The 17,713-nt window shown below is 39.8% G+C and overlaps 1 protein-coding gene across 1 annotated transcript in view; it reads left to right on the forward strand.

Annotated features, from left to right (window-relative positions):
* The window catches only part of DOCK8 (dedicator of cytokinesis 8), a 240,320-nt gene that overhangs the window by 35,206 nt on the left and 187,401 nt on the right, over positions 1 to 17,713 (forward strand). The window contains exon 2 of the mRNA XM_030815609.1: positions 16,082 to 16,184. Within this exon, the coding sequence (XP_030671469.1) occupies positions 16,082 to 16,184 (103 nt within the window). The remainder of the gene's footprint in view (positions 1 to 16,081; positions 16,185 to 17,713) is intronic.

Raw genomic sequence — 17,713 nt, forward strand, 5'->3', positions numbered from 1 at the left:
AGAGAAAAATACCTCTTCCCCTCACAATTAGAAGGGTTGGTATTTTTATTCAGGCTTCTTGATTTAAAATACCTGCTTGATCCATAACTCAGGCCATACGATTTCACCAAAACAAATATCCTAATTGTTGTCATCTTGAATAACTGTTTAGTGCACAGAATGTAGTCTCATTTGTTAAGAAGTGATTTAAGAGATTATTACTTCTGCATCTATCGCACTGACATGGCCAACTCTTTGGTAAGGGAAGAGTAAGGGAACTTATTTTATATCTAGATAGAAGTTTTATTAAGGATACAGTATTAGGATTCATACGGGAAATAGTGGATAGATCACAAGAACGAGGCTCTTTCCGAGCCCTGCAGGAAAGAATCTTTGCAGAATAATAAAGGACATGGTGGCTTCTTGGAGAATGTTGGCTGAAGACTGGGCCTTACTTCTGGAAAAGGCTCAGTGCTAGAGCTAAGTGAGCATCAATATGCCAACACAGGCAAGAAAATCCTGCAAGAGGCAGACTTGGTTCTTAGGTCAGAACAGGCTCTGCTTCAGAACTTGATCCAGTACCCAATTCTTTTCTGCTTCAGCTTCCTTTTCTATAAAATGAGGGTAGTACTTATCCCACGAGTGAGCTGTTACGAGGATAAATTTGGCTTTATTGAATGTGCATGATTCCTGGAACCCATAAAGATGTCAAATTTAGAAGCCTCAGAGAGATTTCCTTTGCTCTGTGAATAACTAAATTTGATTAGCTGGGGTGGGGTCTGTCTGGGTACTTTTCCTTGTGAAGAATTTTTCCCTCATTCTGGTCATCTCCTCCCCTCCTATATAGGCACCATATATTTTTCTTGCCTCAGTTACCTATGGTGATAAAACTCCCTGAGCTGAAAGGATCGCTGGATAGGGCAGTCTCAATACAAAAGAATGTGGCAGAAGCTCAGGCTTCAGCGCATGTCAGAATAGTAGCTTCATGAGGGCAGAGGCTTTTGTCTGCTTTCCTCCTTGCAGTATCCCCAGAACTTTGAGCAAGTGCACACTCAATAAATACTTGAAAGAATAAATCAATGTCAGACATCTGGGCTATGTCTCATCTTTCTACTTTTCTCAACTAAGAGATTCTTGTCATTCTACATCTTTCCTGAGCCTGCTCTCCTTCTCCAAATATTCACCCTTCCAGGCACTGACTCCACCTCCCACATCAGAGCTTTTTCTTAAAGTAAATAACAGTCAACAATCAATAGCTTCGGCCGGGCGCGGTGGCTCAAGCCTGTAATCCCAGCACTTTGGGAGGCCGAGGCGGGCAGTTCACGAGGTCAGGGGATCAAGACCATCCTGGCTAACACGGTGAAACCCCGTCTCTACTAAAAATACAAAAAATTAGCCGGGCGTGTTGGCGGGTGCCTGTAGTCCCAGCTACTCGGGAGGCTGAGGCCGGAGAATGGCGTGAACCCGGGAGGCGGAGCTTGCAGTGAGCCGAGACTGCGCCACTGCACTCCAGCCTGGGGGACAGAGCGAGACTCTGTCTCAAAAAAAAAAAAAAAAAAAAAAAAATTAATAGCTTCATAACTTTGGAACAGTGCAGTTTCTTTGGTTTAAGAAGCATTGTTTCCATCCTCCAAACTAAAATAAATTTTGAGAAAAGATGGAGACGGTTTGGGACTGGGGAAGAAGGGAATGGAGGAAGTGATTATTTGAGGGCGCATTAACTATTTGTACAAAGTAGGATATCTTAGTTAAATTTGGCTACATAGGAAGTAGATGTAGTATCATTAAATAGATGTCTGTTAGAATCTTGATTTTCAAATTAACTAGATACTCAGGGTTACTTAGACTGAGGAAAGGTGATTACAGTCCTATGTCACTGAGGGAGAATGGCGAAAGGGCAAGAGAAGGCTGGCAGGTAGAGCTGGAATTTGTCTGCTAGCAATAGACCAGTGGTTCCCAAATGTAAGCCTGCATCAGAATCATCTGGAGGGCTTGTTTTTTGTTTTCGTTGTTTGTTTTTGTTTTTGTTTTTTGAGACAGAGTCTCGCTCTGTCGCCAGGCTGGAGTGCAGTGGCATGATCTCAGCTCACTGCAACCTCAGCCTTCCAAGTTCAAGCAATTCTCCTGCCTCAGCCTCCTGAGTAGCTGGGATTACAGGCATGTGCCGCCATGCCCAGCTAATTTTTGTATTTTTAGTAGAGACAGGGTTTCACCATGTTGGCCAGGATGATGGTCTTGATCCCTTGACCTCATGATCCGCCCACCTCGGCCTCCTAAAGTTCTGGGATTACAGGCATGAGCCACCACACCCAGCCAGGAGGGCTTGTTAAAACACAGATAGCTGGGCCCATCCCCAGAGTTTAGGATTCAGTAGGTCTGGCGGAGGCCTGATAGTCTGCATTTCTAGCTTGCCCAGGGGTTGTTGATGTTGCTGGTCCCAGGACCACATTTTGAGAACCACTGCAATAGAGGGTGTGCATGAAGATACAACAACAATTACCTGATGGTCCTTAGCTTAGTTCAGTTGTCCCCCACAGGTTGAAGCAGTGTTCAAGGGCAAACAAAAACTTTCTCTCTCAGCCACCTCCATAAGTTCCATAGTTTAACAAAGCAAACTCAGAAAAAAGGAGGAAGTTAGAACTGCTCCATTTCCCCTTATAGCAAAGGCATGTGTATTTCACAACTGCAATCAGCTTGAATAGCAGAGGCTGGAAGGCTCTCCATGTCTTTACTGAAGCCACCTCACTAAGTCACACAGACATGCTGCTAATTCACTGCCTTGGCCAGCACATCTGAAAATAAATAGCACCATTATAGGCCCTTTCATGAATACACAGCATGTGGCCTCTAAATTGGCCAAGGAGCTGGCTATGCTGGGGCAAATAACTTAGATAAATCACAAATCAGAGTGGAGAAATGAGGTGTTTTTAATCAACAGCATCCAACAATGTGTGTTGAGTTTAATTGAATCCAGGTAGAGGAGGAAGTGGGTGCAAGAGCTCGAAGTATGCTGAGAATACAGTTTTATTTTGAAATTCCAGGAGACTTAGAAACAACATGGTAATGATGAAAGGAGCCCTGAAGAGACTCTATTTTTTTTTTTTTTTTTTTGAGATGGAGTGTTGCTCTGCCGCCCAGGCTGGAGTACAGTGTCACAATCTTGGCATACTGCAACCTCTGACTCCCGGGTTCAAGCAATTCTCCTGCCTCAGCCTCCCGAGTATCTGGGATTACAGACATGTGCCACCATGCCTGGATAATTTTTGTATTTTTAGTAGAGATGGGGTTTCACCATGTTGGCCAGGCTGGTCTCGAACTCCTGACCTCAGGTGATCTGCCCGTCTTGGCCTCCCAAAGTGCTGGGATTACGTGCATGAGCCACCATACCTGGCCCTGAAGAGACTCTTAAGATAGTTTCATAATAGTTTAAAAAGTTGTGTGTGTGTGTTTACAATTTCTGTCATAAATCTATGGCAACCACAGCACAAACATTTTAGAAAAAGAAAAAAAAAACAACTCTAGGTTGAGTGTGGTGGTTCATGCCTATAATCCCAGCAATTTGGGAGGCTGAGGCAGGAGGATCACCTGCATCCAGGAATTTGAGACCAGCTTGGACAATATAGCATGACTCATCTCGACATAAAATTAAAAATCAGGCATGGTGGTGCATGCCTGTAGTCCTGGCTACTCTCAGGGGACTGAGGTAGGAGGATCTCCTAAGTCCTGGGGTTTGAGGCTGCAGTGAGCTGTGATCTCGCCACTGCACCCAGCCTGGGTGACAGACCAAGACCCTGTCTCAAAAAAGAAAAAAAAATTCTATTTTCCTACCTCTCTAACATAACTGTGAATAGTAGTGTTTCCTTCTAGTTTTTAAGTAACTATTTAAAAACATGGAAGGTTTTCAAATGATATTCTTAGATTTAAATACATTTTTAAGCTTATACTCATATAATAAGCATAGTAACTAAAAGAATGTTCTCTGGAGTCAGATAGTCTTGGGTTCAAATCCTCCAGACATTTCCAGCCCTGAGTTTTGCATTTGTTAAATAGGGATGATAAACCTGGTTCATAGCATTGCTGTGTGGATTCAATGAAGTGCTTATCAAGTGCTCAGCCCAGAACCCTGTGTAATGTAAGCACTCAGTAAATAGTGGCATCATTTTCTGTTTTCACACACAAAAAATGAGTCGACCTTCTGCAATCCTAATAATCAGAAAGTTCTTCTTAATGGCCAGAAGTATACCTATTTTTAGTCTATGCATTTGGCAAAATTTCATTCCACAAATTGTTTGGTGGTCCCAGGAGCTGCTTTCAAGATCTTCTCTGACCAGCTTGTTGAGAGCTTTTGTTATCTGTGTTTTCCTCGAAGATTAGACTCATCAAAGACATGTGAAAGCCAAAACAAAGGAATGACCATTGGTGCTCAGAGTGAGAGAGATTGGTTTAGTTGTTTAGCCAGGCTATGTGGCTTTGTTCCCAGACCACAGATTATAACCACACCATTGTGGGCACCACATATAGCCATTCTGGTAAACTAGATATGGGTTGCTAGGGACATGGGCAAGAAACCATGGGTGGGGAGGTGTGGACCTCTCAGCCCTGCTCTCTCAAGCCTGGCCAAATTCACATCTGCAGCGGGGACTTTGTTTCTGTTCCAGACCTGTTTATCCAACTGTCAACTTGACATCCACTTGGAGTCCTCATGAGAACCTCAAACTTAGTATGCCCAAATGAAATTTTCAGCCCACCAGAAGGTAACCATACTGTCTTGAGTCTTACAGTTACCCTGGAAACAAAGGGATTAACTTTACTAGATAGCCACTTCCTTCCCATAAAGTTAAGAAAAGAGCCCCTCAATGCAAATGTTGGTTTTGCTTAACAAATAAATGGATTCTTGGTTCTTCAGGATAGTTACAGATAACAATGGGCAGAATAGCCAGTTAATTCAATAACTCCTTTAAATTGTGGAAAGTATTTTGTACACTTTCTTTATATCGCTGCTTAGAGTGTTAATTGGTAAAATACTCTGAAGGACTAATACACAAACATTTTCACCCAACAATTCCAATTCTAGGACTTTATTCCACAGATATATTTTTACACGTATGAATTCACATGTACAGTTTTCTGAACATTTTTTATGCTGGCAGAAAACTAGAAACAACAGAAATGAATGAAGGAGACTAGTTAAGAAATTATTGCCCAGTTATATAGTAGAATACCTATGCAGCTGCAAAAAAAGAATGAGACAATTATTATGTATTTGTCTGTTAAGTGAATAAAGCAAAATGAAGATCACCAGCAGACAGATAAGCAAGTTGTGGTGTTCATACAGTGGAATACTCCTCCATAATAAAAAGGAATGAACAGTGGGTGAACACTGCAACACAGATGACTCTCAAGTACTGTATTCCCGTTTGTGTAAATAAAAATGCGGGAAAAAATGTATACACGTATTTGCTTATAAACTCGATATGCACAGAAGGACACACAAGAAATTATTACCCCGGGAGGCGGAGCTTGTAGTGAGTGGAGATTGCGCCACCGCACTCCAGGCTGGGCGAGAGAGCGAGACTCCGTCTCAAAAAAAAAAAAAAAAAAGAAATTATTACCCAGATTGTCTATTCAGAGGGAACAGGGTACCTGGCAGACAAGAGTAGGAGGGAGACATTTTACAATGTGCTTTTTTATACTTTTTATATTTAAAATTGCAAAATATATTACATACTCAAAAATAGAATAGCTTATATAACTATGTCTAAATATTACATGTAGTTTTCTTCTCTGGCTATTTTCTTTTTGGTTTTTATATAATTTTTTAAAATCCACTTACTTAGCCCAGGCACATAAATGGAAAGAAAAATATGCTTAAAATTAAGTCATTTGAAAAAACAATCAAATATTTAAATGTTTTAGAGCTAGTATGTTTTTGTTGGTTTCTGGTTTAGTTCTACATGGCATCAGACTAGCTGCTGTATATGATTTCTGGACCTTTGCGATTTGTCGAGATTTGTTTTATGGTCAGGGATATGGTCAATATGTAGATGTTTAATGTGTGCAAGAAGAATGTGTACTCTGAAGTTACGCATAGTGTTTTCTGTATATGTCAATTAGCACAAGTCTGTTTATCATGTTCAAGTTCTGTGTGTCTCTGGGTTTTTTTTATCTGCATGATAGAAGAGAAGTATGTTTGAAACTTTTACTATAGTTGTGGATGTAATATTTTTCCTCTTACTTTTGCAGTTCTTGCTTTATGTATTTTGAGCCTATATTACTTGGTACATACATATTTAGAATTGTTGTGTCTTCCTGGTGGATTGCCCTTTGATTATTTAGGAAATGTCTCTCTCTTCAGTAATACTTCTTAAAGTCCATTTTGTCTGATAGTACTATAGCTACCTCAGCTTTCTTTTGGCTAGGTTTCATAACTTTTTAAATTCTTTCACTTTCAGTCTTTTTATGTCCTTATATTTAAAGTGTGTTGAAAGAAAGAAAAAGAGAGAAAAAAAGAAAGAAACAAAGAAAGAAAGAAAGAAAGAAAGAAAGAAAGAAAGAAAGAAAAAGAAAGAAAGGACACCACAATCTACCTGTTTTACAAACATGTATATGTAACCCAAAACCTAAAATAAAAGTTAAATATAAATAAATAAAGTGTGTCTGTTCATGAAAACTTGCTTAGCATCATTCGTCATTAGGGAAATGCACATTAAAAACACAATGAGATACCACCACGTACAACATATCTAGTATAATGGCTGAAATTAAAAATACTAACAACACGAAGAATTGTTGAACATATGGAAAAACTGGAACACTGATTATGGGAGTATACAACCACATTGTGAAACACTTTAACTGGTCATTTACCCAAGAGGAATGAAAGAATGTATCCATATAAAGATCTGAACACAAATGTTTATAGCAACTTTATTTGTAATAGCTAAAAACTGAAAACAACTCAAATGTCCATAGATGAATGGATTAAAAAAAAACTGTGTTATATCCATACAATGGAATACTCCTCTATAATAAAAGGGAGTAAACTACTAATACCCAGTGCAATATAGATGGATTGCAAAATAATTCTGTTGAAAGAAGCCAGACCAAAAAAAGATATATATTTTATGATTCCATTTATATAAAACTCTAGAAAATGCAAATAATCTACAGTGACAGAAAGCTTCTTAGTAGTTACCAGGAGAAGGAGGGTAAAAATTAAGACAGGGCATGAAGAAACTTTTTTATTGTAGTAATGGTTTCATGGGTCTATACATATGTCAAAGCTTATCAAATTGTATACTTAAAATATGTGCAGTTTATTGCCAGCTAATTATACTCAATCTGTTTTTAAAAGTAAAATGTGCTTCTTATAAGTAACAATTTTTTAAAATGTAGTCTGATGACCTTTGTCTTTTAGAGAATTAAATATGTTTACATTTAATAACTGATATAGGCCGGGCCCAGTGGCTAATGCCTGTAATCCCAGCACTTTGGGAGGCCGAGGAGGGCAGATCGCCTGAGGTCAGGAGTTGAAGACCAGCCTAGCCAACATGGTGAAACCCCGTCTCTACTAAAAATACAAAAATGAGCCGGGCGTGGTGGCAGCTGCCTGTAGTCTCAGCTACTCAGGAGGCTGAGGCAGGAGAATTGCTTAAACCCAGGAGGCAGAGGTTGCAGTGAGCCGGGATTGCACCACTGCAGTCCAGCCTGGGCAACAGAGGGAGACTCCGTCTCAAAAGAAAAAAAAAAACACTGATATATTTGGGTATAAATGTTCAATCCTACTGTGGGGTTTTTTCTGTTTTGCCCACTTGTTTCTTGTTGCTATAGACGTTACAACAATACACGTTTGACTTATTAGAATCCTAGTATTAATTAGTACTTTTACCATTTCCCAGATGATATAATATGGGCTTTAAAACACATGAAATCCGTTTACCCGTCATACCTTTTGTGTATCATTGATGTTCTAATTCTATGTATATTTTAAACTTCACATTATTACCATTATTATATTTATATTGTACAGTCACTGTCATTTAGATTTACTTACATTTACCCTTTTGGTGTATTTCAATGCTTTCAGCACTTCTGTGTTTCCCTTTGGGATTGCTTTTCTTCTGCCTCAAAAACTCTCTTTACTATTTATGTTAGTATGGCTCTGCTGGTAATAAATTCTCTCCATTTTTGTTTATCTGGTAAAATATTTTTTCCTTCATTATTTATGAAGGATATTTTCACTAGGTAGAAATTTCAGATTGTTAGTTATTTTATTTCAGCACTTCGAAGATGTCATTGCATTGGTTTGTGGATTTCACTTTTTCAATTGAGAAGTTAATTGTTGGTTGCATTATTACACTTTGAAGATAATATGTCTTTTCCCTGGATGTCTTAAAGATTTTTCTCTTTGACTTTCAGTAGTTTTACTATGATGTGTCTAGGTTTGATTTCCTCTGTATTGATTCTGATGGGCATTTATAGAGCTTTATGAAGCTGCGTCTGGTATTTTTGTCAGGCAATATTTCTTTAAATACTACTTCTGCTCCAGTTTCATCTCTCCTCCTCCTTTGGGATCCAGCTGACATAGGTTACATCTGTTACTTTATGACTCAACACACTTTTCTGCAAAGACTCTCTTTTCTTTAAACACGAGAAACTAAATGGTTACAGGTGTTCTCTTAGGTGATTATGCTGCTTCATCAGTAGATGGTGATTATATCAAGAAGGAAACTTACATGATGATATATAAAGGCTGGGGAGAGGAGATGTTGCTGAAGACGTTGAGAAATCCTTCTCTAGTCTTGCTGCTGGAACCCTCAAACACTAAGTCATCTAATAAATATTCTACTGTCTTCAGAGGAGTTTTCTAAGTGAAAGGGATTTGGGACTTCCCTGTGAGGAAGAAACGTAAGTTCCATGCCTGCCTAATAAGGGGCAAACTTTTCTTTGTAGTCATGTTTCCACCTGTTGAATCTGTTTTATGGAAGTTGTACAGTTATGGCTTGTCTGTTTATGAGAAGAGATAGAAAATATGTGAAACAATAAAACCTGAAATCATCCATTGGGAGGCCACAGGCTGAAGAACTTACAAGGAATTTATTCTAGAATTTATGGCTGAAAATATGTATGCATATATGTATATGACTGTATAGAGATACAGTTATGGATAGAGATAGAAGATGTATGTGTAGATATATAGATATATGAAGTTTGCTACAGAAATTCATTTTGTAGACTTTTAAAAGTGCACTTTCCTAAAAGCATCCAAGAATGCATCTCAGAAAAAGCCTTAGATTTCTTTTACGTGGTCAACTCCAGGAACTACTCACTCTTGAGCTAGATGTGTGTTTTCAGACCTTATCCACGCAATGCACAGTGATCTAACCCTTTGATAGCTACATCATTCAAAGTCAGTTTTTCTACGTGCGACAAATTTTTAAACCTTGATTTTTTTTTATTTATTTTGAGACGAAGTCCCGCTCTTGTCCCCCAGGCTGGAGTGCAATAGCATGATCTCGGCTCACTGCAACCTCCACTTCCCAGGTTCAAGCGATGACTCCTGCCTCAGTCTCCTGAGTAGCTGGGATTACAGGCACCTGCCACCATGCCAGGCTAATTTTCGTATTTTTAGTAGAGACGGGGTTTCACCATGTTGGCCAGGCTGGTCTTCAACTCCTGACCTCAGGTGATCCACCCGCCTTGGCCTCCCAAAGTGCTGGGATTACAGGCTTGAGCCACCGTGCCCGGCCTAAACCTTGATTTTTAAAAAATACTACCCTGCCCTAACCTTGTAACTTAGGAAGTTTGGGGAGAGGGGTGTGTAACAACCTTTCACTGCTTATTGGATGTAAATCATTTCTAGTCCTGAAACAATGGCTATTTTGCAAGGTTTAATTATACCGTATGTTGTGGTTGCATCCACATGTATACCCACAAATGTCTGTAATTAATACTTATTACTAGCTTTGTACTTTACACTGTATTCGTGGAGTGTTTTACAGTCGTTTGTTACCAAGAGTGAATTATATATTTGCTTTTCTTTACCCCACCCCTTTCACTATTGTTTAAAACATGTCAGATTCAGGAAAACCTCGAGACCCAAACCTCTTTCAATACTTATAGACAAAGTTTTTTTCCTTAAATCAGTTTTAAAATCCATCCAGCCATTTTGGCTGCCGGCCATACCAGCAGATAATGAAAGAATTTTCCTTGAGGGTCGAAAGCCAGGAAGAAGCCTTCCAGGGCTGTTTGGTTTCCTAGTACAGCTGCTGGAGTAGCTCATGGTGCTGATTGATCTGCTTGGAGATTCTTGTGCATCTTCGCCTGTTAGAGCTGGAAAGACGCTCAGGACTATACAGCTCAGCCCCTTTGGTTTACATATAATGAAACTAAGACCCACGTTGGTCAACTAATGTGCTTAAACTCAAGCAAATGGCAAACGGCAAAACTCAGGACTCTGTCAATGAGTTTTCATTCTTTTCCTTTATTCTTCTAGACACATATTTTATAAAGAAATGAGGCAGCATGATGTTTAAAATACTTAAAGTGAGAATGAGAAAAACTGATGTCTACATATCATGAAATGATTTAAAAGTTTAAAGTGCATTGTCTTCTCCATCAAAACTTCTTTTACTAATTTTTTTCTCAAAATCTGGCTCAGAAATCTTGTTTTAAAAGCTCCCTAAACATTCCTAGGCAGAATTAGTAACTCCTTCCTCTTTGCTCACAAGGAACTGTGCATATTTCTGTAATAGAATACTTACCATATTATATTATAAGTATTAAATTATTCACCTGTCCTCCTCCCACCTACCCCCTGGATCAGGCTTCCCAGGAGCAGCAACAGAGAGCCCAGCAATTTGTGTGTTCTCAATGTGGAATGAATGAATGAATGAATGAATGAACCAACCATTCCTTCACAGTCTTGCACTATCAGTGAATCTTATGCTTTATTGGACATAAAAATCACCTGGAATTGCTGACGTAAAATACAGTTTTCCAGGCCATAACACAAGAGATGCTAATACAGGACTGGGGTGGGTCCAGGAATTTGAATTTTTATCTAAGTAGCTGTTGACTTAATGCAAATGATCCAGCAGCCACACTTTGCAAGCTCTACTCTATGATTAGTTGCGGTTTGTAGTCCGAATTGTATATCATAATTATCTGCTGATCTGAAAAAAACATAGAGCTTGTTTACCCACTCCTTACCACCAATCCATCACCACCGTTCTGACTCCTTCGTCACAATGGGTATTGACATTTTAAATAAATCCCAAGACTCCCTTCCGGGAAAATAAAGAAGATAATGTTTATAAACTATTTTGAGTTCCCTAGAAGAAGGGTATCTTAGCTCATTAAGGAAATATTATCATGATATAAATCTAACATCATGAAACTTATCTTGGACATGTCAAATTTGGTCTGAGAATCAAATGTAGAGGAAAATAAAACCCACACACAGTGCCTGCTGGAAACGGAACCTGTGCAAACACCTGCTTGGGCTGTGTTCCTTTTTGTGGAGACAGATGTCCTCCTTCACTAGGACCAGGGTAGAGATGAAGAAGGTTGATTTGGACATTGGGGTGCTATATGTTCTTTTGGCACTGAAGTTCCATATTAGGAAACTTAATAGCTGACATTTACATAACTTTTAAACATCCCAAGTAGTATGCTGTGTCTGCACACTATTTTATATATATACAATTTGTTTGTTTTTGTTTTTGTTTTGAGACAGGGTCTCACTTTGTCACCCAAGCTGGAGTGCAGCAGGCATGAACACAGCTCACTGTAGCCTCAACCTCCCAGGCTCAAGCAATCCTTCCACCTCAGCCCCCCGAGTAGCTGGGACTACAGGCACACACCACCATACCATACTAAGTTTTGCATTTTTTGTAGAGACTGGGTTTCACCATGTTGCCCAGGCTGGTCTCGAACTCCTGAGCTCAAGTGATCCACCTGCTTTGGCCTCCCAAAGTGTTGGGATTACAGACCTGAGCCACTGTGCCCAGCCATATGTTTTTTTTTTAAATTATGAACTTACATAACTTCACAGGAGACAGACCTGAATGAGGTAGTTATTAAACTACTTTGTGACTATGGAAAGGATTTCTGATACTTGTTGTATATTTGCACGTATATTGTTATATTGTTGTGTGTTTGTATTTAGTTGCTCATACTATTTTTTACTGTACCTTACTTTGTATGCAGGTTTCCATGGGTCAACCTAATTTATATTTTTGACATTTTAAATGGAAAAATGATATTCCATATATTTTATACTATTATTTGTTCAGTGTTCTTTCCAATGTGGGATGCTTTGGTTATTTCCAATTATTTGCTATCATGCTATCATATACAGAGTTCTTATGTTCATTTCTGCTCAAAATTATATTTTTGTTTGTATGAATTCCATGGTGTGTATTTCCCAAAGCGAGATAGTTAGATAAAAGAGTAACAGCAGTTTTATAGTTCTGGTTGCATATTACGGTATTACTTTCCAGACACACAGAGCCAATATACAGCCCCACCAGGGGTGTGAGGCATGCTGGTTTTCCCACAGCTTGACCAACATGAAATTTATCATTCCAGCCTATCTGTGCTAGCTTAATATGTATGTAGGGCCTCACTAGAGATATTTTATTTTGAAGTTCTTCAAATGATATGAAGCAATTCTTTTCCAAGTGGAATGATTCACTATTTTCATTTTAAGGACAAACCATTCGTTCATATTTGACAGTTTTGAAGTGACAGGTTTAATTGCCTTCTGTATAATTGGTTCTGTAGGGAGAGAAAATAGGAGTGCTATTAGGTATTGGGTTAGGCTCAAAGTGTCAAGGAAGAAGACTAGTTGTATAGTTCTGAATTAGGAAACTTGTATATGGAGGACTGGAACAGAAATACCAGTTGACCCTTTAAGAAGGGCTAGAGAACAGGAACATTCTGATTTCATGATGACAAAAATATTAGAGTTTTGACATAGGACAACAGATCTTGCTTCAAAATGAAAGCAAGACCCTGTCCTTCCTGCCTCTTTGATCCTCTCACAGTGCCACTTTCCTTCCTGAGCATTTTCAGATATTCTTATTTCAGTTAGACCACTCTGGTCTATAATAGGACAAGTTTCAGAATGGCCGTGAAACTAAGACGTGTTATTTGAGAGCTCTTGGGGGAAGACCTGGAGGCAGCAGTCTCAGGAGAAGTCAGTCTTATCTGTAAAAAGGTCAGCTTGATCACAGAAAAGGGCTTTGGCTTGGTTGTGTTGGCCCTCCATGGCTTACGATCCTCGTTTCAAGTAAGCAAATAAATGATTGCAGTGTTGGTTTGAGTCCTATGGCGCCAAACACAAGACACATTGTTGCTCATGCAATACAGACCTTTTGTTTTGGACAGTGGTCTAATCTGCTGATTTTTTAAAAATTGGTGACTGTCCAACTTATAATTAAAATCAGTCTATCAAGCACTTGGAGACAAAATCTGAGGTTATCCTTTCATTCCTAGTTGTCCCACTAATTTTTTGCCTTCACTTTTGTCTCTGTAGAATGTTTACACATACACCTATCTATCTCTATCTATTTAGATATAATTTATATACTACAAAATTCACCCATGTGTACAGTTCAGTGATTTTTAATGTATTCACAGTCATCACTACAATCCATTTCAGAACATTTTCATTACTCCAAACAGAAACCCCAAACTCATTAGCAGCCACTCTCCATTTCTCTGCAATATCCCCAACCTTAGGTGACCACAAATCTACTTTCTGTCTCTATAGATTTTGCGATTCTGGGCATTTCATATAAGGAATCATAGAACATGTGGTCTTTTGGTTTAGCTTATTTCACTTAGGATAATGTTTCCGAGGTTCATTTATGTTGTGGTGTGTATATGTACTCTCTTCCTTTTTATTGCTGAGTAATTTTCCATTGTGTGGATATACAACTTTTTGTTAAGTCATTCGTCAGTTGATGGACATTTGAATTTTTTCCATTTTTTGGCCTTTATGAATAAGGCTGCTATGAACATTCATGTGTAAGTTTTTATGGGGAAGTGTGGTTGTCTTTTTTTTTTTTTTTGCAACAGAGTCTTGCTCTGTTGCCCAGGCTGGAGTGCAGTGGAGCAATCTCAGCTCACTGTGACCTCCGCCTCTCGGGTTCAAGCGATTCTCATGCCTCAGCCTCCCAAGTAGCTGGGATTACAGGCACATGCCACCACATCTGGCTAATTTTTTTGTATTTTTAGTAGAGATGGGGTTTCACCATGTTGGCCAGGCTGGTCATGAACTCCTGACGTCAACTGATCTGCCCACCTCAGCCCCCCAAAATGCTGGGATTACAGGTGTGAGCCACCACACACTGCCAGAAGTATGTTTTCATTTCTCCTGGGTAAATACCTTTGAGTAGAATTGTTGGGATACATGGGAGCTCTGTTTAAATTTTTCAGGAACCACCAGATGGCTTTCCAAAATGGCTGCACTATTTTATATTCCTACCAACAGCATGTGCGTGCTCCAGTTTCTCCACATCCTTGCAAAGAGTTGTTATTGCCCGTCTTTCTTGTTATAGCCAGCCTAGTGGTTGTGAAATGGCATCTCATTGTGGTTTGATCTGCATTTCCCTCACGGCTAGTAGAATATTTACTTCTTATCCTAGTATTTCCTTATACTTTTAAAAAATTAAATAAAGAAAATGCTGTAGAAAATTAAGGAGCACAGTTTGTCCCTACCGCTACAGCTTCCTCTGGTGTTTCACACTTCCTTGCCTCATCCTGTAACGGGCCACCACTAGGATGAATGTGCTCCAGCCTTATTCTTCCAATCTTCTCTCCATTTGTCATTCAGAATCCTGGGAAAGAGAGATACTTGTCCTGCCGTGAGTTACGTGCCCACTCTTTTGATTTGTGTTTCTGCCTAGACAGTGCACAGCATGAGTGTTGGCATCTTGAAAGGAAACTAGGGTGCTCCTGAGGGAGAATAGATGCCAAAGTTGGGACAGAAGCCCAGTTTCCTGCCTCTCTAGGTGTAACTCATTGCCAAGGTCGGGAGCAAAGCAAACCATGTAGGAAACCTCATCATGCGGGGTAGTTAATAAGTATACCCTGGCACACATTTTCACAGAGAAAACATAATAAGCTTCATTTGTAATATTTAAGTATTACATTTAAAGCTACAAGGTTTAAAAATTTATATATACCCTTGTTGGATACAAAGCATGTTTAAAATATATGACCTCATTTGATCCTCAGTAATCTCTGTTAGTTTCTAATTATATTCAGTAGTGGTATTGGTATTGTATGTTTTGGCCTCATTGTGGTTTAAATACCCTTTTGTGAACTAGCCTGAGAATCCAACCACCAACACAATGATGTAATGAGAAAACGTGCTGTGAGTTCCAAACAAATGGCTAACAGATAAGTGCTCAGAAGTCAACCTGTTCGTAAGCTGGGGTGCCAGCAGGTGTGAGTAGACAGTGGGGAACAGCTTCCTCTCACGTGTGTGGCTCCCTAAAGTGTTGGCCGAGCATTGTCCACATGGGTGATGCAAAGGATCACTCCACTAGGAGCAGTTTGGAAAAAATACAATCACTGGGAATTCCTGCAGCATTGAAGGTGCCTACAGGGAGGTAGAAGTATTCATATAACAGTTCTCTGGTGTTCTCTGTTGTAGCAGCCAGTCAGCCTAAAGGGTTCAGCTGCTTGAAATGAGAATGGCTGGATCAAAATGGCAGCTCAGGGTTTAAAGGATTCTAGTCAGAGACCGGACATCCTCACACAGAGAAAACTCTGAATGGCTGGGGGAGAAGGAGTCAAATGCCCTGGATCTTTTTCTTGGGCCTCAAAGTCCTCCTTCTGTCATCATCCTTCCAGTATTGGGCAGGACCCTGACTGCAGGCCTCATGGCCTCTGTGAACTTCTCAAGGGTGTGTATTATCAGACAAAAACTGCAATGTCCACTAACAGGCCACTGAGGGTATCTTAGTCAGTTCTGCTCATCGTCCAGCCAAGACCTACGTTTCATAACATGATATCAAAGATTGCATCTAAAATTGTGATGATTTCTTAAAATAATCATTTCATTTAGATTTTTCTATTTTAATCCAAGGTATTCTTCAGCGGAAATAAGGAAACAGTTTACTCTCCCACCAAACCTTGGCCAGTACCATCGACAGAGCATAAGTACCTCTGGCTTCCCCTCTCTTCAACTAGTAAGTATGAGTTCCAGGTTTACTTAGCGATTGGTCAAGTGCAAAAGTGCCCAGGGTATGTGTTTGCCTCCTGTTCCTTAGATCTTCCTACCGTCACCTCACATTCTCCAGTCACCAGATCCTAACTCTGTGACTGTGTCTGGACATCAGACAATATCCCTCTCTCCCTCTGCCAACCAGTACTTAGGGTGCATAATAGAACCTCCGGGAGCTGTGGTTTTGATGTCTCTAGACTAGGTGGGCTTCCAGGTGACTCAGTCTCATCCAAATTATGGTTCATATTTGGGGGAGAAGGGCTAGCTTGAAAACTTACCACCATTTGTAGTATGCATTTTTTTGGAAAAGCGTATTCCAAAATCTGAAATGCCGAGTTACAGACTTCCTTTTTGTAAAATCATTTTCTTGCTAGTATAATTTACATATAATAAAATTCACACATTTTAGGTGTACAATTTGGTGAATTTGGGCAATTTAAAGTCACTTAACCTTTACTCAGTCAAGATATAGAACACTCCCTTTATCCTAAAGCGTTCCCCAGTGCCCTTTTACAATCTCCTCTCCCCATCCTCTCCCCAGGCCACACCCTCCAACTCACACAATCTCTGATTCACTTCTGTCACCATAATTTTGCTCTATCTGGAGCTTCATATCCTGTTACAGTATGTACAAACCTTCTTTTTTTGAGACAGGGTGTCAGTCTGTCACCCAGCCTGGAGTACAGTGGTGTGATCTCGGCTCACTGCAACCTCAACCTCCCAGGGTCAAATGATTCTCCTCCCACCTCATCCTCCCAAGCAGCTGGGACTACAGGCGCATACCACGACCCCTGGCTAATTTTTGTCCTTTTTGTAGAGACAGGGGTCTCGCTGTGTTGCCTGGGCTGGTCTTGAGCTCCTGGGCTCAAGAGATCCTCCTGCCTCAGCCTCCCAAAGTGCTGGGATTACAGTGAGCCACTGCACCTGGCCCTAAACCTTCATTTTTAAAACACATTTCCTCTTAAGTTGAAGATTGCCTACATTTTTATATCAATGCCAATTGTTGAGTGTGCCTATATGTGTTATATTATTTGAGCACTAAATGCCAGATGTGTGCCAAGTGAGATAAATCTGACAAATGAGATGGTTTGTAAAACCAGAAGTGAATATTCACTTCCTTTGTGAGAGAGCTCCAGCCCTCCTGTACTCACTTCCTCACACAGCACAGCAGCACCCTCTTGCTGGTTCTGGTGGTTATCTTGAAGAAGTTAGGTTATTTTTTGTTTCTAGTTATTACTTCAAAACCACTTCTGCTCTTAGAAATTTTGTAACCTTCCACTCAGTTTCCGGTAACCGCCATTTTGTCTCCTGTAACAATTTACACGCCGGGTAACTGTGAATCTTTTAAAGGTATGTTTTACTGGAGTGATTTCTGGTTATTTCAGAAGGATAATTTGTGTGTTGCGTCATTAATGAAATAGTAGTACTAAAAAACCTATAGCATCTTTTACTGCAAGAGGTAACTTTCCATGCCATTTTTTCAGAAAATCTACT

The sequence above is a fragment of the Nomascus leucogenys genome, chromosome 1a (genome assembly GCF_006542625.1).
Source record: "Nomascus leucogenys isolate Asia chromosome 1a, Asia_NLE_v1, whole genome shotgun sequence".
NCBI classification, from domain to species: domain Eukaryota; kingdom Metazoa; phylum Chordata; class Mammalia; order Primates; family Hylobatidae; genus Nomascus; species Nomascus leucogenys.